The sequence below is a fragment of the Phocoena sinus genome, chromosome 15 (assembly GCF_008692025.1).
Source record: "Phocoena sinus isolate mPhoSin1 chromosome 15, mPhoSin1.pri, whole genome shotgun sequence".
Taxonomy (NCBI): Eukaryota; Metazoa; Chordata; class Mammalia; order Artiodactyla; family Phocoenidae; genus Phocoena; species Phocoena sinus.
The window spans coordinates 67,309,420-67,329,655 of record NC_045777.1 but is presented as its reverse complement, the minus strand read 5'-3'; the positions used below and the strand labels follow the sequence as shown (position 1 = coordinate 67,329,655).

The 20,236-nt window shown below is 39.7% G+C and overlaps 1 protein-coding gene, 1 non-coding gene and 1 pseudogene across 3 annotated transcripts in view; 1 reads left to right on the top strand and 2 right to left on the bottom strand.

The window, feature by feature from the left end:
• The window catches only part of USP31 (ubiquitin specific peptidase 31), a 70,941-nt gene that overhangs the window by 34,723 nt on the left and 15,982 nt on the right, over positions 1 to 20,236 (top strand). For both annotated transcript variants that reach the window (XM_032605287.1, XM_032605286.1), the window contains exons 3-11: positions 1,546 to 1,634; positions 1,725 to 1,817; positions 2,431 to 2,566; positions 4,858 to 5,002; positions 9,372 to 9,552; positions 12,767 to 12,878; positions 13,476 to 13,570; positions 14,978 to 15,055; positions 15,634 to 15,763. In XM_032605287.1, the coding sequence (XP_032461178.1) occupies positions 1,546 to 1,634; positions 1,725 to 1,817; positions 2,431 to 2,566; positions 4,858 to 5,002; positions 9,372 to 9,552; positions 12,767 to 12,878; positions 13,476 to 13,570; positions 14,978 to 15,055; positions 15,634 to 15,763 (1,059 nt within the window). The remainder of the gene's footprint in view (positions 1 to 1,545; positions 1,635 to 1,724; positions 1,818 to 2,430; positions 2,567 to 4,857; positions 5,003 to 9,371; positions 9,553 to 12,766; positions 12,879 to 13,475; positions 13,571 to 14,977; positions 15,056 to 15,633; positions 15,764 to 20,236) is intronic.
• On the bottom strand, positions 16,722 to 17,890 carry LOC116739790 (annotated as a pseudogene).
• Positions 18,098 to 18,226, bottom strand: LOC116741035. The gene has a single exon (XR_004346013.1). It is a non-coding gene; the product is annotated as a small nucleolar RNA SNORA22 (small nucleolar RNA).

Below are 20,236 nucleotides of genomic sequence, written 5' to 3'. Positions count from 1 at the left end.
CATAGTCTGTAGATCATTGGAATGTGAATACACAATCAAAAAGGAAATGTATTGATGTCTCTGCTGTTAGGATTCGATTTGAGTGTAGGAACTGAACCCTTAGAATATACTTCCTGAGAAACAGTGATTCATTCTCAATTTTTATTTATGTAATCTTAGTATGATGGGTAAAATGATTTATATAATGCAAATAAAGTGTTCTCTCACAGCTTTAAAAATTTTTGATAATTCTTTTCTGTACCTCAAATTTTATTTTATTATTTTTTTATATCTTTATTGGAGTATAATTGCTTTATGGTGTTGTGTTAGTTTCTGCTGTACAACAAAGTGAATCAGCCATACGTATACACATATCCCCATCTCCCCTCCTTCTTGAGCCTCCCTCCCACCCTCCCCATCCCACTTCTCTAGGTCATCACAAAGCACTGAGCTGATCTCCCTGTGCTATGCAGCAGCTTCCCACTAGCTATCTATTTTACATTTGGTAGTGTATATATGTCAGTGCTACTCTCTCACTTCGTCCCAGCTTCCCCTTCCCCCCCGTGTCCTCAAATCCGTTCTCTATGTCTGCATCTTTATTCCTGCCCTGCCACTAGGTTCATCAGTACCACTTTTTTAGATTCCATATATATGCGTTAGCATACGGTATTTGTTTTTCTCTTTCTGACTTCACTCTGTAAGACAGACTCTAGGTCCATCCACCTCATTACAAATAACTCAGTCTTGTTCCTTTTTATGGCTGAGTAATATTCCATTGTGTATATGTGCCCCATCTTCTGTATCCATTCATCTGTCGATGGACATTTAGGTTGCTTCCATGTCCTGGCGATTGTAAATAGTGCTGCAATGAACATTGTATATACCTCAAGTTTTAAATTTCTAGTTTTGGTAAGTTGTTGAAGTATTCTGATTCAAGGTCCTTTGTGCCTGAACATTCTGTACTCTCATATGACTATATGCTTGCGGCTGACTTTCCCACCAGACTGAGACGTACTCAAGGTCAGGCACTGTGTCTAATTATCTTTGTATCTTAATGCCCTTTGCGTTGCTCTCTGCACGTGGTAGCTGATGCTCAGTAACTGTAAGGGGGAGGGACATGAAAAGGTTAAGTAAAATGTGAAGTAGAATGATTAGGCCCAAATAAGCAGCAGAGGTAATAGGTGCCAGACAAAAAATTTCGCTTTAGGCAGGGGAGGAATTGGTACTTCTGAATAGTTGGGGTTATTTCCTGGAAGAGGTTGGAGGGGGCCCTTTGAGAGTTGGAGGGGGATTGGAGCGCTCTGGGGAAGGACTGCCCGACTGCCTGGATGGGGTGGAGAGACGGATAAGCACTGTGTCTGGGAGAGCCTGTGAGGCGATGAGTCCATGTGACCCACACCCTGGCATCTGTGTTCTGGTCCCTTTAGCAGATGTCTTTCCCTGAAACATCTGGATCTGATGCAGATCTTGTAAAGGAGGTCAAGGACATCTGTGACATTTTTAGGCTCATCTTTAATCAAGAGCTGGCACTTTTAGTCTGTGAAATTGTACTTTATTTTTTTTTAGCCACCATCAGAGACTGATATGATGCCCGAGGGACCATCTTTTCCTGTCTGTAGCACTTTCGTACAAGAACTTTTTCAAGCCCAGTACAGGTACGAGCAAATTAAAATTTCCCTTATGTTGTGTGCTTATGTAGTTCTAGGTGATCTTAATGTGAGTGTCTTACATTTTTATTTTTGCAGATCCTCTTTGACATGTCCTCATTGCCAGAAGCAGAGCAACACTTTTGATCCTTTCCTCTGCATTTCTTTGCCAATTCCACTACCCCACACAAGGTAAGAACAGAGTTAATAAAACTAAGACTATATTCCTATATGTTCCTTTTCCTCTGTAGGTTCCTGTTGGGGCTTCTTGCATATTTAAACAAGTAATAGGCTCAGTGATAAATTGAATACAGGCATTGTTAAGGCCTTATAGAAATTTATAAATGCCTGTCTGAGTTTGCAGGGTGAGCAGGTGCATGGGGCAAGCAAGTCTTTTTGGTTGGTCTGGTTGTAGTCTGTTCCGCCTATAGGTCATCCACCTATAGTATTGGGGCTGGAGAAGGTTGTTGAATGCCTTCTAGAGCCTCTAGAGACCTTACGTGCCACTTTTAATTAGCTGCTTTATTTGAACTGTTTTGAAATTTCTAGGAGTTACGCTGTTATAAAGAAAATACAAAGCACAGAACCAAGTATTGATATGCTGTATTTTTGTTGTGTTGCCTTTATTATTATGCTGTATTGCCTTTTCCAAAGAGTTCTTGATTGTTGTTTGATAGTTCTACTTAGGTCCAATTAAAGGTGTGGGTTAGCTTTAGTTTTGTTGATTCCAGATCAGGGTTGTCCTGCTTCCATATTTTAGTTGAAGTAAGTGACTAATAAGAATATCTGACTTTGATCTGTACAGGCCTCTGTATGTCACTGTAGTGTATCAAGGGAAATGTTCTCACTGCATGCGGATTGGTGTGGCCGTGCCTCTGTCTGGGACTGTCGCCAGACTTCGGGAAGCAGTGTCTATGGAAACAAAGATCCCCACTGATCAGGTAATAAGCTTGCTAAGACCGATTACACACGAGCCACAAAAGTGTTGCTTGCTTTTCTTCTGGAATTTTTTAACAGTTCTCAGCCAAACATGGTTGGAGAGAAATTTAAAACCAGTTGTTTCTAGTGTTGAGGGAAAAATAAAAAATCAGGATCCAAAGGAGAAAAATATACACAAAAACTTCTCATGCTTCATTTAATTGTATATATATATTTAAAAGGAAAAGCTATGACTTTACACCAAGACCTTCTTTCAGCTTTGTTTATAAAGTATAATTAGTTAACCCCTCTTAAATCATTCTGTGGGTGCTCATGTGGGCAATAGGAAGAGCATCCTGTGGTATTTGAAGGTCAGAGAGGCTTAGAAAACTCAACCAGTGGCTCTTGAAAATCCCTTCCCATTATGGTGATAAGAATGGGCCTATTTCTAGTACAGTACATACAGGTGCTCAGTTTGGTTTATTTTCTGATTAAAGCTAGGCTAGAGTCTCTTACCTTGTTTAGAGAAGAGAAAGGAAAGTTGTATCTCCTCCCTTTCTTTTTTTGGGTAAATTTTTGATAAGTAGTTATATTGACCGAAAATAATTTTGGCCTGTTTGTGACTTGACATACTTTTGCATACTCTTTTACTCAATTCACTGTTGGGGTTTTATTTGGAAAAAAATTCCCTATTTAAAATTTACCAAGGAAAGATGATCCAGTGGCTGAATAGCTTTCCCTAGATAACTTCTGGAAGCTGCTGTGTAATCATGTGACAAATAAAGGTGTTTTGTACTTTGGCCTCCTGTGACCTCATTTGAGAAGTTACCACAGTAAAACAAAAACAACCAACAGTGTTGCCCTGATATAGCAAATATCTCATATTTTCATAGGCCAAGTACTGGCAGATTGATAAAATGTTCACATTTTTCCTTACTTTGAGGTGCTCATTGATTTATTTGCTTATTTATTTATTTTAAATTCAAGGTGAGGGAAAAGACAGAAAGAGGGAGGCTTAGGTGTGTGTCCGAGGCAGATCTGTCTGTATCTTTAAATCTTCCAGTGCTGTCTGGCTCTTTTTGCATTGTTTAAATGAGTGATGTAATTACAAGTTTGTTTTTGACCTCAGCTTGCTGGAGAAAGTGAATTATACTTGCATGTTCACCTTCGGGAAAACAATACGGTCATTAAAATCATTAGAAGAAAAAAGGGCCAGAAATATTTTTCTTGGATTGTTTGTGGAATATGCCACCAAGCTCCTTTCACCTCATCAACTCATAGTATGTTTGTGATAGTAGAGGGGACCTTAGGGGTCCAGTCCAACCCTCTCATTTGAAGGAGGCCCAGAGAAACCATGTGACTTGTTCAAGATCACAGGGCTGGTTGGCAGTGGCAGGCCAGAATTGGAACTTCTTCAAGCTCAGTCCAGTGCTTTTTCACTAGAGGGTGCTGCTGAGCACGTAATGAGGTCTCTAAATGTCTCCATTGTCTTTTTCCCCATCTTTTGTTTTTCTTTCATTACAAAATACTTAACCATTTCAGAAACTTAACTTAGAAGTGAAAGTATCTTGTACTAAGTATCTTAAGAACTAAGGGTTACTAACTTTAATACTGTGTTGTATATTCATTCATATTTTTTCCTGTGCATGTACTATATTAATATTTTATGAAAATGGAACTGTGTAGTCACACTTTTCTTTCCCTACTTTTAATATTTACTTAGGAGATCTTTCCACGTTAGTGCAGATATATGCAGCTCATTCTTTGGAAGCGCTTTATAATTCCAGTAGAACTATAGTATAGTTAACTAGTTCCTTTTGTTGGACATTTGAATTGATTTCATTTTTTTTTCCAACACAAATGTCCATGATTATTTGACATTTTTTAATCTGAAAAGAAGAAAATTTAATGGTAGGAGAAAGTCTCGGAGTCAGATGTGGACTCTATCCTCGCTACGAGGCTGAGTAGTTGTATAACCTTAGGCAAGTCACTCCATCTCTCTTTAGTTTCTTCCCCCTGTGAAAGAAGGGCCTTAGACTTTGTATCTGCTGAGTCTCTTCACCAAAACTTAGAGGAAACTCTGGATTTAGTGCCACAGCACTCTGAAATCAGAGTATGTTGTTATACAGTCATAGAAGATACTGTGCTTCCAAGACTCTCTTATTAAAGGCAAATCACATCGGCTTGATGAGGTGTTTCCAAGCCCTCAGATCACTGCAGTCCTGCTGGTCTGGAGACGTTCACAGCTGGATTGGGAGATCAATTCATATTGACTTTCCAGTTATCCAACTATTTACATTTTTCCCATTTTTAGATTGTGTTAACAGAAATGTACTATGATGGGTTCCATCGTTCCTTCTGTGACACAGACGACCTGGAAACAGTCCATGAAAGCGACTGCATTTTTGCCTTTGAGACTCCAGAAATATTTAGGCCTGAAGGAATTCTCAGTCAAAGAGGTAAATGAGTATCTGTTTCCATAATACCACCTGGGTTTGCAGGTCTAACAAATGTCTACCCTCTTAGATTATATGATGGTATAATTTTTTTAAATTGTGGTAGAATACACATAACACATCTTTTTATGATGGTATAAATTTTAGGTAACATATTTCCCTGGCAGAAGGCAATTCTTGGGAAAAACTTTGTTCTTGGCCTTAGTGTTCTTCAAGATCCTAGGGCTTCTATTCTGTTTGCTGTACTCCAGTGCTTGTCAAAACATCAGTGTCTCCTGGGAACCGATTAGAAATGCAAATTCTTAGGTGCCACTCGAGACCTGCTGAACAGAAACGCTGGGGGCAGAGACCAGCAATCTGTTTTTAACAGGTGATTCTGATGCACGTGAAAGTTTGAGAACTGCTGCTCTACCCAGTCTTGCCAGTATTTTCTACTGGTGATTTTTAGAGCGAAACTCTCCACTAGCCCCCACTTTTCTTCTGGTTCCATTCCCTGACTTCCAGCTGTCCACTGGAAACTCTATTTGTAGTCCTACAGGTATCTTACACTGAGCATTTCTTTCTTAGCTCCTCTTGCGTTTCTTCTGTGAAATGCGGCACCACCATCCTTCTCTTCACCCAAGCTGGACCCAAACACTTCTCCCTCAGATTTTGACTTAAATTCACAACTGAAGTTTTCCTCTGCATTCTACTGCGACTGACACAGTGCAGACCAGTCTCAACTGGGCTTTTCTAGTAACTTCTTTACCCCTGGGCTTTCTCCCGTTCAGTTATTTCTCCACAGCGCCACCAGACTTATTCTGACGTACAGTTCTGACCACGTTATGTGCTTATTGATTTACCAGTGCTTCCCTTTTGTCTGCGATTAAATCTGAATACCTGGGAAGAATGCATGGCCCCTCATGATTTGGTCCTTGCCTTTTTTCCAGCCTCTACTATATTCCATTTTCTTCCCCATGTACCCTATCCAAGTTACTCTTTATTTCTGGAACATGCCATATGCTTTTATACTTTCCCTACTGTTCGCTTTGCTAAAAATTCATTTCTCCAGCTCCCGTCTCATTAGCTCCTACTTTGTCTCCCCTAAGGACACCTCCCAATCTCCCCATCCCACTCAGTCCTAAGCAGTCGTTATTCTACTTTCTGCCACTATAGATTTCCCTAGTCTAGACTTCGATATGAATGGAATCATATAATAAGTGGCCTTTTGTGACTTGTTTCTTTGACTTAGCATAGTGTCTCAAGGTTCATCCACATTGTAGCATATATCAGTCCTTCATTCCTTTTTATGGCTGAGTATTATTCCATTATATGTATATACCACATTTTGTTTATCCATTCATCTGTTGATGGACATTTGAGTTGTTTCCACCTTTTGGCTATTATGAAATACTGCTGCTATGACCATTCACGTACAAGTATTTGTTTGAATACCTATTTTCAGTTCCTTTGTAGGTATGTACCTAGGAGTGGAAGTACTGGGTCATATGGTAATTCTATGTTTAACTTTCTGAGGAGTTGCCAGACTGTTTTCCATAGCAACTGCATCATTTTTCATTCCCACCAACAATATATGAGGGTTATAATTTCTCCACATTCTTGCCAATGTTTGTTATTTTCTGTCTTTTTGATTATAGCCATCCTAGTGGGTGCGAAGTGGTATGTCGTTGTGATTTTTATTTGCATTTTCCTAATGACAGATCATGTTGATCATCTTTTCATGTGGTTTTTGGCCATTTGTGTATCTTCTTTAGAGAAATGTCTATTCAAGTCCTTTACCTACTTCAAAATTGTGTTGCTTGTCTTTCTGTTTTTGAGTTGTAAGAGTTCTTTATATCTGCTGGATACTAGACCTGTATCAGATATATGACTTGCAAATATTTTCTCTCATTCTGTGGGCTATCTTTTTACTTCCTTGGTAGTGTTTTTTGATGCACAGAAGTTCTTAATTTTATGAAGTCATATCCAAGAATCCACCACCAAATCCAAGGCCATGAGGTTTACCTGTGTTTTCTTCTAAGAGTTTTATAGTTTTAGCTCTCACGTTTGGGTCTTTGATTCATTTTGAGTTAATTTAGCTCTTACATTTGGGTCTTTGATTCATTTTGAGTTAATCTTTGTGTGTGGTGTGAAGTAGTTAATCTTCGTGTGTGGTGTGAAGTAGGAGTTCAGCTCCATTCTTTTGCATGTGAATATCCAGTAGTCCCAGCGCCATTGCTGAAGAGATTATTTTTTCCTCATTGAATGGCCTTGGCACCCCTGTTGAAAGTTCTTATTTTAGTTCCTCTTTTCCTTCACCTCTACTTCTAGAGGTCTCTGGTGCCTCTAGTCTCTGAACCTTTGGTAATTCTGTATTTTGGGTTGGTCGGCTTTCTGCACTGCCAGCTTAGGATTCAGTTTTCTCTGGTCTACTCATATTTACATTATTATTTTTTTGAGTCTTATTTCAGTTGTCATTCTTTGACTTGGGAGCTTTTTTGTTTATTTTCTAGTTGTTGTGTTTTCAGGCATGTGCTTTTGTTTGTTTAAATTGTTTTCTAATTTTAGTTGCATTATAGTAAAAAATAGCCAATCATCACCTTGTCCAGAAAACCTTTCCTCACTTTCCCCACCCCAGACTGGCTGACTGACTTCTGCTCTCCTGTGTTCCAGTGTAGCTTCTGCTAATCTCTGACACTAGCACGTTGTATGGAAATGCTCTGTTCTCTATCCTTCCTACCAAACTGTGAAATTCTCTGCAGTTGGGACTGTACTTTGCTTTATCTTTCTGTACCTAGCAGTTTAGTGTACTTCATAATACACAGCAAGAGCCCAGTTAACGTTTGTTTAACTGAAAATTTCCCCCAATCCCCCTTCATACCCCAACTGCTTACGGTTAACACTGAGTTTCTATTTATAAATGAATTTGGTGAGGTCCAAGCTTATATAGTCTAGCCAGAGAGCACCTTTGTTGGAAGAATATACGGCTAGTGAATATGCGTAAGCCTCTGTTCTTTACAAAGGCCTCATCAATATTTTGTTGGTGCATATGAGGCTACTGTCTTCCCCAGTTCACCGGTGAGGGAGCTGAGACTTAGAGAGGTTAGGTCACGGGCCCAGGTCACACAGTTGGTAGTGATGGGCCTGGACTATGAATGCGGAGCTTGATTTCTGAGCAGTTGAGTGGTATCCTCTCATCTCATTGGCAATCCTGATCACTTTTAGCAGAACTGGTCTTCCCAGCCTTACTTCTGCCAAGAACCTGGGAAATGAGCCTGTTAATTGTCTCAGATTCAGACTTCTATTTATTTTTCTCATACCAAAGTTTAAGGTGGTTGTGAAGTGAAATCTGCTGCTCTTTTGTGATTTCTCTATGGTATTTAAGCTTAAAAAGTTTTCTTCCCTCTAATAGCTTGGTGAAGATTCAGTTCTTCCTTATTTCTAGTTTCTGTGTTCTCGTTTCTAAACTCTAATTAATCTGGAATTTATTTGAGTATTAACTCTGTATGTTAATAGGTTCAACAAATCTCTTGCTGGATATTTAGGTTATTGCTGGAGTTTTGCTATGGATACTTTTGTGTAAACCACCTTTTATTTTATTCTCCTTTTGGTGATATTGTTATTATTTCTTTGGTGTGGTAGTGGTGGAGGGCTTCTTCTGTTCTCCAGTTTGGGGTATCATTTCCTTAGGCTATACTTACAAAGGATTAAAGAAATGAGCAATTATTTAGTCAAGCATTTATTGAGTTCCTACTAAGTGCGGGACCTTGTGCTAGGTGCTGAATTGCTAATGCTAAGTATCTCTGATTGACAGATAGCTCTGCTTTGGAGCATGTCTGAAGACCTGGTTTTTAGCAACCAGCACTGTGCCTGTCAAACATATATTTTTGTTCACTATATTGTAGGTCAATCCAGGCTAGTTGATTGTATTAAAGTTCTGTAATGGCTGTGAGTTTCTTATAAGTCTGGGTCTAAAGTGGGGAAAAGAAGCTGCTGTTGGAATATTGAAGATCATTCTACATGTACTAGTCTTTATTTTTTATTAAAATTTTTTTATTTGCTTGCTGCTTGTATGGTCTCACTTTAAGTTTGTCTCGGTGGGTCATCTCTGCAAACTTGCCATTCTAAAACTAATATTCATTGAAGTGAAGAGTTTTAATTTTCAGTTTTTAAGGTAGTAGGTGGTAGGTAAGGCGAGTTTAAATGAAATGATGGATGCAAAATATTTTCTTATGACTAGATGAGTAATCTCAAAGTACGTCATTTGTTCCTTTTTTCAACTGCAGCTTAAATAACATAATGACAACTTCTTAATTTCTCTAATGGGTAAGTTTTTTGTAATGAAAGAATAAAAAATTTTGAAGACATAAAGTAAGTTTTCATTTTGTTTTAGGAATCCACTTAAACAACAACCTAAACCACTTGAAATTTGGCTTGGATCATTATAGACTGTCTTCTTCTACACAAGCAGCAGCAAAGCAGGGGAGAGCGGACTTAACCCCCACGACAGAAGGAAGCGACAAGATTGTTCTGTTAGTGTGTAACCGAGCCTGCACTGGGCAGCAAGGGAAAAGGTGAAGACCAACTTATTTTCCAATAAATATTGAGACTTTAAAAGTCTAATATTTTCAAATGTTTTTAAAAGTAGGGATAAAAAAATCCTTACTTTTAGTAGTTAATTGTTGATTCTGATATTTAGAAAGAGCATGTGTGTAAATTGACCTGATTTGAGGGGTTGGGAGGGGGAGAAGATAAAATTAGGATGATAAGATCTGAGTTAGAATGGCTCCCAAGCTCATGTAGTTTTTTTTTTGTTTTTTTGTTTTTTTTTTTTGCGGTACGCGGGCCTCTCACTGTTGTGGCCTCTCCAGTTGCGGAGCACAGGCTCCGGACTCGCAGGCTCAGTGGCCACGGCTCACGGGCCCAGCCGCTCCGCGGCACGTGGGATCTTTCCAGACCGGGGCACGAACCCGTGTCCCCTGCATCGGCAGGCGGACTCTCAACCACTGCGCCACCAGGGAAGCCCTCATGTAGTTTTTAAAGGCACATTTCTCTTGTATATTTTCAGCTCAAGATCCTCCTGGGTATCTAGACCTATAGACCTATATCCAGCTACGTTCTTTATAGCATTTTTTCTTCTATTAATTCTTAACAAATCTACTTGGATGGCACGTGCACCTCAGTCTTGTGTTCCAAACTGAACTCATTGTGTTTCCCTATAAACCTGACCCTCCAGTATTTCCTGGCTTGGCAAATGGCACCAGTATTCATTCAGCTGCATGTAGTCAGACATTTGGGAGTTCGAAATCTCTCTCAAATCTGTTTCCTTCTGTAAGAATTTATGGGAGTTACTTTTCTTTTTTTTTTTCTAAACATCTTTATTGGAGTATACTTGCTTTACAATGTTATGTTAGTTTCTGTATGGGAGTTACTTTTAAAGTAACTTTATCACAATAGTAATGTAACTTGAGTAATAACGAGATATGGATGTGTCTCAGGGAGGAAGGATACTGTGTTTCTAATATTTGTCAGAGTAGCATTTATATTAACTTTTTAAAATGTTGCTTTGAAATAAGTTTCTTATTTAAGAATGGTAAATAATGTAAAAGCAAAATGTGTTGATTTGTATATTTAAGATGTTCATTAGCAGCTACTTTAGTGTTTACAGTGTGTTGGCCACTATTCTGAACACTAGGGATACAGCAGGATCTGTGTGTTCTCATGGAGCTTGCATCCTAGTTAGGACAGAGCCACTAAAGACAAGTAAACACATTTAACTTCAGACAGTCGTTGTCACTTTGAAGATGTTAAAACATGCAGGTGTGATAGAACGTGCTGGTGGGGTCTCTAGCAAAACTGTATTAGAGAGGGAGGCGAGGGGGGCCTCCCTGAGGACGTAGCAGCTGGGCTGAGCCGAGTGGGAAGGTGCGAACTGTGTGAGCCTCTTGGGAAGGGATCCCGTGAAGAGGGGACATCGAGTACAAAGATGCTGAGATTATGGCTGAGTAATATTCTGTTGTATATATGTACCACATCTTTATCCAGTCCTCTGCTGATGGACGTTTAGGGTGCTTCCACGTCTTGATTCCTGTAAATAGTGCTGCTGTGAACATTGGGGTGCAGGTATCTTTTCGGATTATGGTTTTCTCTGGATATTACCGGGGGAAAGGGGGCAAGGGATAAATTGGGAGATTGGGATTGACATATACATACTACTATATATAAAATAGATAACTAATGAGGACCTACTTGTATAGCACAGGGAATTCTACTCAGTACTCTGTAATCCCCTATGTGGGAAAAGAATCTAAAAAAGAGTGGATATATGTATATGTATAACTGATTCACTTTGCTGTACACCTGAAACTAACACAACATTGTAAATCAACTATACTCCAATGAAAATTAAAAAGAAAAAAAGTTGCTGAGATTAGAAGGAGCTTGGCATGTTTAAGGGACAGAAGAAAAGGCAGCTCATCGTATTTATATAAAACAAAGAAATTATGAAATCCCTTTCATGATGCTAGTCTCTTAAAAGTGAGGGCATTGTCATGTGAAAAATATGGCTACTGATTTCCACATCGTGCTTGTAACTTATTTCGCGTCACAGTTGTCTTTAGGAAGGTAGGCTCACTCTTGAGTACTACTGTGAGTAAACTGGTACCTGTTAGGAGCGGGTTTCTTGGTGACCTTAGCACCCCTGCTTTGGCCTGAGTCAGGGTTTATCTGTTTGTTTATTCACTTGTTCATTCATTCATTCAGCATCTACTGTTCTCTAGGTATGGCTGTTTGGGCTAGGAAGATAAGTCGGTCACAGTTCCTGCTGTCAGGTAACACGGTCTGTTGGTGGAGGCAGCAGAATAAGCAGGCAGTATTTGTAGTGCAGCAGAGCTCAGGGAACAGATCAACAGGGCGCCAGTGGCTCCTTCTGCGGTTGAGTAGGAAATAGCTTAAAAGAAGAGTGAGAAGGGTAGTCCAGACTGAGGGAATTGGCTGTACGTTGGCGGTGTGAGTCGGACGCGTTCAGAGCACAGCATGCAGGTCTGAATGGCCGGGGCTTGGGTGAGAGTTAAGGCTAGGCCAGTGCTCCTCCACGTTGGCTGCATATTAGAATCACCTGGGGAGCTCCTCAAACAGCCTTAGTGCTCCAGCCGCAGACCAGAGGGATTGCAGCAGAATCTCAGGGGAATCATTGTGCTTTAAAGTTCCCTCGCTGATTTCAGCCTGCAGCCACTGCTGAGAACCATGGTTCTGCCTCTGATTCCCTAACACCTGTGAGCTCAGCACTGGATAGGAAACCTGGCAGGGGCCATGTGACTTCTGCCCTAGGCTAGGAGCTGACTTTTAGTGTCACTTGCTTGCCAGTGCCTTCCTTGTTGTCAGGCCACCTGGATGTGGCTGCCTCGCTGCTAGACCTTCCAGCCCTGTCTTTTCCTCCGGCACCTAACCCCTTATACGTTTGACCCATGCTGCTTGCTAGACTCGTGTCCACTCCCACCTGCTTTCCTCCCCATCTCCACTAATCCTGTCATCTTATTACCAGGCACCATACTCTATTAGAAGGCATTTTGGTGTATGAGTTGTTAAATTTCATTTAGAAATCTCAGTTTCCCTTCTGACTGTTTCATCCACTTATGAGAGTATTAAATTTCCTGTTTGTTTTATTCTGAGAACTGTCCTAAAACTAATTGTATTGTGATTCCATTTAAAAAGATCATGAATAAGGAGTTACAGTATTAAAGGAATTCTCATACTTTTTAAGGTGATTATAATATTTTTGTGTGCTAGATTTGGACTGCCTTTTGTGCTGCACTTAGAGAAGACAATAGCATGGGACCTTCTGCAGAGGGAAATCTTGGAGAAGATGAAGTATTTCTTGAGGCCCACAGTTGGCATTCAGGTGTGTAAGCCTTTTGGTACTCCAGCATAGCATGTGTGCAGTGAAGAAAGTCATTACGGTGAGATTGGAAGTTCAGACCTTTGCCCTTAGGGAAGACCAGACACTGAGCTGGAATGCTGGGGAGCCCTGGAGAAAAGCTGCGTAGTAAAATCTGCTGTGTTCAGGTTTTCCAGAATGAGGACTGTTCCTCATTTTATGAAGGGAGTTGACCACTGCACGGTTTTCCATGCACTGCCAGGTGTTCCTTTATAATGTTTGTCTAATAAAGTTTAGCACATGATCGGCTTGGAGAGATTTTGTAGACTATATATTTTCAAAATTATGATTTCTTTGTTAAGGTATCCATGGAAAACTTATATTAATGTTCAGCTAAAGTAACATATTACTTGTCTTGCATAACATATTTGGTATGTAAGTTGCATTTGGGGCAATCATATTTAAAGTGTATTAGAGTGGCTCAACAGCCTCACAGAATGTTGTAGAGAAGCATTTTGCAAAACAGTTTGCTCTCCCTCTAATCTGTTTTGGAAATGCCCCAGTGAACCACATGCCCTCGAAGAGAAACTCAGCCTGACTCGCCTTTGCCATTTGTTGCAGGTGTGTCCATTCAGTTTGCGAGTGGTCAGTGTTGTGGGAATAACATACTTGCTGCCCCAGGAGGAGCAGCCCCTGTGCCACCCAACAGTAGAAAGGTAAAAAAAAAAAAATCACCTTCTAGACTTTCATGTATGTTTGTGTGTAATTTCTAGTGATGTCTGATGTAATTTCCACATAAGTGTGGTGGGTCCTCCAGGCTCACTTAGAAAGTAAACACTTACTCTACTTTTGATTCATATTTGAGTAGGATATGTTTTATGATCTTTTTTGGAATCGGGAAAGCCTAGAGTACTGATGTTGGGAAAGTAAATTGATTGGTCTCAGGACCGCAGATGAATTGCACTTTCATATTCACCAAGATAAAAGTTGTCCAAAGTAGAATTCTAATCATAACACTTTCCTCCTTGAAATCCTTAAATGGTAACCCGTGGCCTCAAAGATAAAGCCCAGTTTCCACAGTATGTGAAGTTCTCCACAGTTTGAACCCTGACTGCTTCCCTTCTGTCAGGCCTCTTTCTTCTCCCCACTGTATTAAACATTCAGCAGCATCAAAGTACTGAGGGTTGTTTGAACGCACAATATGGTTTTACGTGTGCCTTTGCACGTGTAGTTTCCTCTGTTGATAATTCATTCCTTTTGAGCCTCTCTTCACAGTGTCCCTCCTCTCCCCCTTAGAATTATCTTCTCCCCTCTGCTATCTCTGTGCTTTTACATACTTCTGTTATTAATAAAGTAATAAAGATATGTGTATATAGACACACGATACATATATGGATACATATAAAAACACATTATTGTTTTTATTATAATGACTTCTTCAACAAATATCGTAGTGCCCTGCATTTCAGGATTCCAAAAAAGTATACAACATGGTTCTGTTTGAAAGCAACTCACTGTTTGGTTTTAGAGATTAGAGTTAATAGATAATGATCCAAAACATTGCAAAACTTAAAAACTATTTGATGCGTAATACTGACTGTTAATGCTGAGTATCTCGGGAGATGGCGAAGGAGCCAAGGAGCTCAGGGGAAATAAGTGAGGTGAAACTTGAGGGGTGCCTTGTAGGAAGGCACAGTTTACGTTGGTGTGGGCATGGTCCAGGGACCAAGCGTGGCCTATGGGGGCAGGTGGAGAGGTGCAGGAGCAGAGTTTGTTCCCAGAGAGACTATCGTCCCGTCCAGTCTCTATTGATTTGGTGAGATATTGGACGAAAATTGGAAAGATCATAACATCTAAGAGTTATTGTGGATAACCTTATAGTGTGGTACTAAATTTATTCCAATATCTTTATTTCCATATTGAATATTTTAATTTAAGGATTTTTCAGTCCAGTTGTAATCAAGTTATTAAGAGTTTATAATGGTCAGAAACCTTTTCTGATGGGGAACGATGATGAAGATTTTCAGCAATCACACTATGATTTCAGATTTCAGATCCGATGTATATTTAATTAAAATCATTTATTTAGAAAGTAATATGTGACTTCCTTCCCCATCCTATAGGGCACTAAAATCTTGTGGACCAGGTGGCACTGCTCATGTGAAATTAGTGGTAGAATGGGACAAGGAGACAAAAGATTTGTAAGTTTTTTTTTACTTAGTGTTTGTAGAGTCATTGTCTTAATTATCACTATAATAGCATACCTTTGATCTTTCAAATTAGCTGAAACACAAACCTCTGTTTTCTTTAGCTAAGTATCCAAGTGTGTTGCTGATCCTTTATTTAAGTAATTTATTATTTCTCTCCTACACATTCTGTCGTCTGGATCCCAAAACCTTAGAACATTTGTTTGCTGCTAATGAGACCGAAGCTATATATTCATTAACTACTGTGTAGGTCAAATTACTTTTTTTATTACAGACCCATTAACTCTAGCAAGTTATGCCAAATGCATGCCCTTTGTTACAGAGGACAAGAATAGATGATTAATCAGTACAGTTTGTGCCCAATCCCAAGTTATTTCTTGAAAATAACATTATAGATAGAGAACGTCTCACGACATTTTGGAACATAGAAAAGTTGGATTGCCACTTTTACTTTCTTATATATTGACCTTTTTGGTTATGAATTTACAGCCACGTTGTGAAGCTGTTAGTTGTATTTTGTATCAGTTTTCCAAGACATTCTCTAATACATGCTCTTTCTCCCCTGATCGCAGCTTGTTTGTAAATACCGAAGATGAGTATATCCCTGATGCAGAAAGTGTCCGGCTGCAAAGGGAGCGTCACCATCAGCCTCAAACTTGCACTTTATCCCAGTGTTTCCAACTCTACACCAAAGAGGAGCGGGTAAGGGTTGGGCAGCATTTGTTGGGTGGTGAGGGTAGTAGGGAGGGCCCAGGGCAAGAAGACAGTGGAGAAACAAATTATGCACCAGAAAACTCCCCAAGGATTTTTGCATTTACATAGGTTCTGCACATGTGATGTGCATCTTAGTGTTATTCCTCTTAGGATTTTAACGAAAAGTAGTTTAAATTTCTGGAAAACCTTGATTAAATGAAATGCTCTAGACATGAACCTTTGTATAGTTCCTTTTTTTTTTTTTTTTTTTTTTTTTTTACTTTTTAATGGTTAATGATAAAGTTATATTTTTGTTTCAATTTAGAGATTTTAAATTATTTTCCTTAGTAACTAGATCAGTGGTTCTCAACTTTTTGGAACTAAGAGCATAGGTGCCATTTTAATTAAAATTAATTAAAATTAAAAATTCAGTTCCTTAGTTGCATTAGCCACATTTCAAGGGCTCAGGAGACACATGTGGCTAGTGACTCGTATTGGACAATGTAGATAGAGACATAAAGTTCTGTTGGACAATGCTTTAGAGCACTTAGCATAGTGTTTGCAGATCATAGGTACTCAGTAAATATTTGAATGAATGGATGGACAAATAGTGGATAGGACCCTTGCCTATGTGTTTTTTTTTTTTTCAACAGGAATATTTAATAACAAGGTAGATAACATGTTTATCTAACATATATTTTTATATAACTGAAGCGAAAGCAAAACATCCTGTTACTGGATAAATACGGCCTGCTGTATGTGTGTACACTGCAGTGCAATTAAAAAAATACTGTAAATATAATTTCAGAACTTCAGAATTTGAATAGGTGCCAGTATTCTGTCCTTTTTTCCTATGGGAAAAGAAAATTCCTTTGAAAATCATTTGAAGCTTGGAGCAAAATTCTATAGCTATATTCTTAATATCACTCTGGAGAGTCTTCATGATTCACGTGATACAAGGGAAGCTTCAGTTCAGCCTTCCTTTCGGGGAAGACATTCCAGCTTTCATGAGCTCCTCAACCAGGAGGATATTGGTGACAATCATAGTGCAGGAGTGAAGAAGCTGTTTCTTTACATAGTAGTGTTCCCATATGCCTCCCATTGGCTTACCTGGGTTCAGGTCCACACCCACAAGCTGACCTGAATGTTCTGCTTGGACTCAAACTAGTGTTTCCTGAAGGTCCAAACCAGAGTTCTGAGCAAGAGTCTTGTGAATAATGAGCACTGCATTAGCAAATACTTGAACTCTCAAGTTGGGCCCTGCCCTTTACACTGACTGGGCTTTTATTTAATCAGGGCTTCTGCCATTGCCACTTGCACTGCACCAGTACCTGGAATGACACAGCCATCATCAATAACATTTTTAACAGCTGTCAAGCCACCTTTGATTGCGTCTTTGATTTGCATGAGTGTGTACTTATTTGGTCCTTTGACCAGTAATGTGACGGACGTTACGTTTCTCAATAAAGTCAAACTTCTCTTCTCCCAGTGTGTAGTCATAGACAAGTCCTGCATTTCCCAAACAATCAGGATTTAGGTCATCAATAGAATTTAGAGCTACCCCACCACGAGCAAGCATCAGCCTTTCCACATTTCTCTTAGGTCTGTGCAGAACTACTATGCCTTCTTTTGCAAGAGCATCTAAGGCAAAGGGGTCAATTCCCTTTTGATTAATAACAACAAATCCTTTATCTGAATCACCACCACACTTTCTTTCAAAGTTCTATTATTTTTTTAACTCCATCTTCAGCGAATTTTCTTTCAGTCTTTACTAATTTCTCTCTTCTGCATGCTTATTTAAAAAAAGCCAGAATTCACTTCTGTTTTTTCATATTCTAAATGGCACATTTCGTATGAAGATGTATGCATCTTCTACTTTTTTTTCATATCGGGATGCCATGTCCCATGATCCAAAACAAGACCTCTGATTAAGCTTGTATAGGCTTCAGATTTATGTTTCATCCCTGTGATCTCAGCCATGAAGGGGTCACTACGTTCATCTTGCTTTTTAATGGTCAAAATGGAGTCCACTGCAGTGTCTGTTAAAACGTCAGCAAGTTTAGCATGAATTTTAGTATGTAGAGATGTTCTGGCCACGTCTGTAAGTGTTTCACTGTTCATCTCTTTGCATATTTTGACTAGTTGCCAAAACTGAAGTGCCTTTTTCTTTGCAGCTTCAAATCCTTCTGTTATTATTTTGAGATGAAGATCCTATAACAAGCACATGGTTACAAAACCACCACTAATACTAGAGATCTTCAGTTAGATGCAACTATAGTTCGTGATAAAGCAGATTTATGGAAGGATATTCTGGATCATTCATACCCTTTAATACAACTAATATGATGTGCTGACTTTCTGAATACTTTACAAAGGATAAATAAGCTTTCAGTGTAGAGGAAAAGAACAGACATTGCTCTAGCACAGAGTTGAAACCAAGGAACTAAGGCACTCTTGGTGTTCACTGTGCAACAGGCCTTTGTGGTTTTTAAACCCCTCCAGGTTCAGGCGCCTTGAGAAACCTTGACGAGAGCTCTTGGAGTTCATCTGATTTTGAGGATCATAATTCTGGCTACTGATTCTTACTGCTCACCCTTGCATATAGGGAATCATGCAATTTCAGGGTCAGAGGGGGCTTTAAAATTTCTTTTTTCTAATGGTTGAGTTCTACCTAATTTCAAATAGGTGATTATCCAGCCGCTGTTTTTCAGAGACACCATTTTCTCTTAGGGTATCTCTGATGGTGACTGACCTTAACCTGAAATATGTCCCTGGTTGCTACAGCCAGCAGGTGAACTCTCAGGTCGTCAAGAACAGAGGACTGGTCTTCATTTTCTTCTACTTGTTTGTCCTTCAAATATTTGAAAATAGTTTTAATCTTCTAAGTCTTTTCTCCCCCAAGCAGTTAACAGCTAATTCCTTTAATAGTTTTTCATTAGACGTATTTTTCCAATCTTGGGCTTATATAAATAATTGGCTTTGAAACTGGTTGATCACATGCTGTATGTAGCACCTTATCCTATTTAGCTTTTTTTTTTTTTTTTAATTGATTTGGGAGATGCCTGAGAATGTCACAAAGCTTAAAGGTGAGCAGATCTACTAGATGATAACATTGGTATTCTACAGAACATCTCGCTGATCTTTCAAGCTAGCCAGATACATTTTAATAGGGCTTTCTTCATTCAATACATGTCTGTTGAGTACATACTATGTGCCAGGTACTGTGCTAGGAACTGGGAATATAGCAGGGACCAAGACAGACAACAGTTTTGCCCTCAGCTTGTTTACAGTGTAGTGGGGATAAACAGATAAGTAAAGGAAGCAAAGGTCTTGGGGACAGAGGAAGGTTGAGAAAAGAAATGAGGCCACTGTGGCTGGGGCACAGCAGGTGAGAGAATCAATCCTGGTCGTAAAATAACCCCAGCATGTCTAGCAGTGTCCGGCCCATGGAAGGCATTCAGCAAATCTGTGCCGCAGTGAACAAATGAGTGAGTGTTCCTTGGGGAGCTCAGTCACTGGGTCCAAAAATAACAGTCCAGATATGGAAGAGGAGGAGGTCAGAGTTAGCAGTGGGCTGTGTGACGATAACTTTGGGGTCGCGTTGTCTTCAAGCTCAGTATGATCAGCAGTGTCATGTGGGTGTCAGCCGCTGTTGGCTACCTAAGGATGCTTTAGAAACAGTGTCCAGAACTCAGATGGTGATAGCACTGCTCTTCTCATTACCTTAAATGTTCACTGTTAAGAGACTGACATCCCGGGGCACAAGCAGAGAGTGTGGATAGGGGATGGCGCGGCTGAGTATATCTTGACAAAGGAGACCTTAAGTGAGGATCTGATAGTTATTTTCACATACTTCGAGGGCCATCCTGTGGATAAGGGGTTGGACTTAATTTTATCTAAAAAGCAGAATTAGAGATTGGAAATTACAGGGAGAGTGATTTTGTCTTAATAAGAGGAAGAACTTTGTAACAGACTGCCTGAAAGTGGAACAGCTGCCTCTGGGGCTAGTCACCTTCCTTGCTGGGCAGTTAGCGAGGCTGGCCACGCTCCAAGGGTGCTATGCAGGCCTAGCTGCTCTTTGTGGCAGTTTACAACGAGATAAGTACAGAAGTCGAGCAGTATTGTAGAAACTGTCAAAGCTGCCAGACATTGTCTTGACATTCTTACTGTATCTTATCAAAGAGTATCTGTTTATGATATATTGGAAATTAAAAAACAAATAAACAACAACCTGTTCCTTTACCGCGAGCACTGGGCTGATGGCCACGTCCGTAGACAGCGTGTTAGCACAGATGCGGACGTGCCAGATGACAGTTAGGTTCCTCCTGCCTAACTTTCTTTTTTTTTTTTTTAACATCTTTATTGGAGTATAATTGCTTTACAATGGTGTGTTAGTTTCTGCTTTATAACAAAGTGAATCAGCTATGCATATACATATATCCCCATATCTCTTCCCTCTTGCGTCTCCCTCCCCACCTCTCT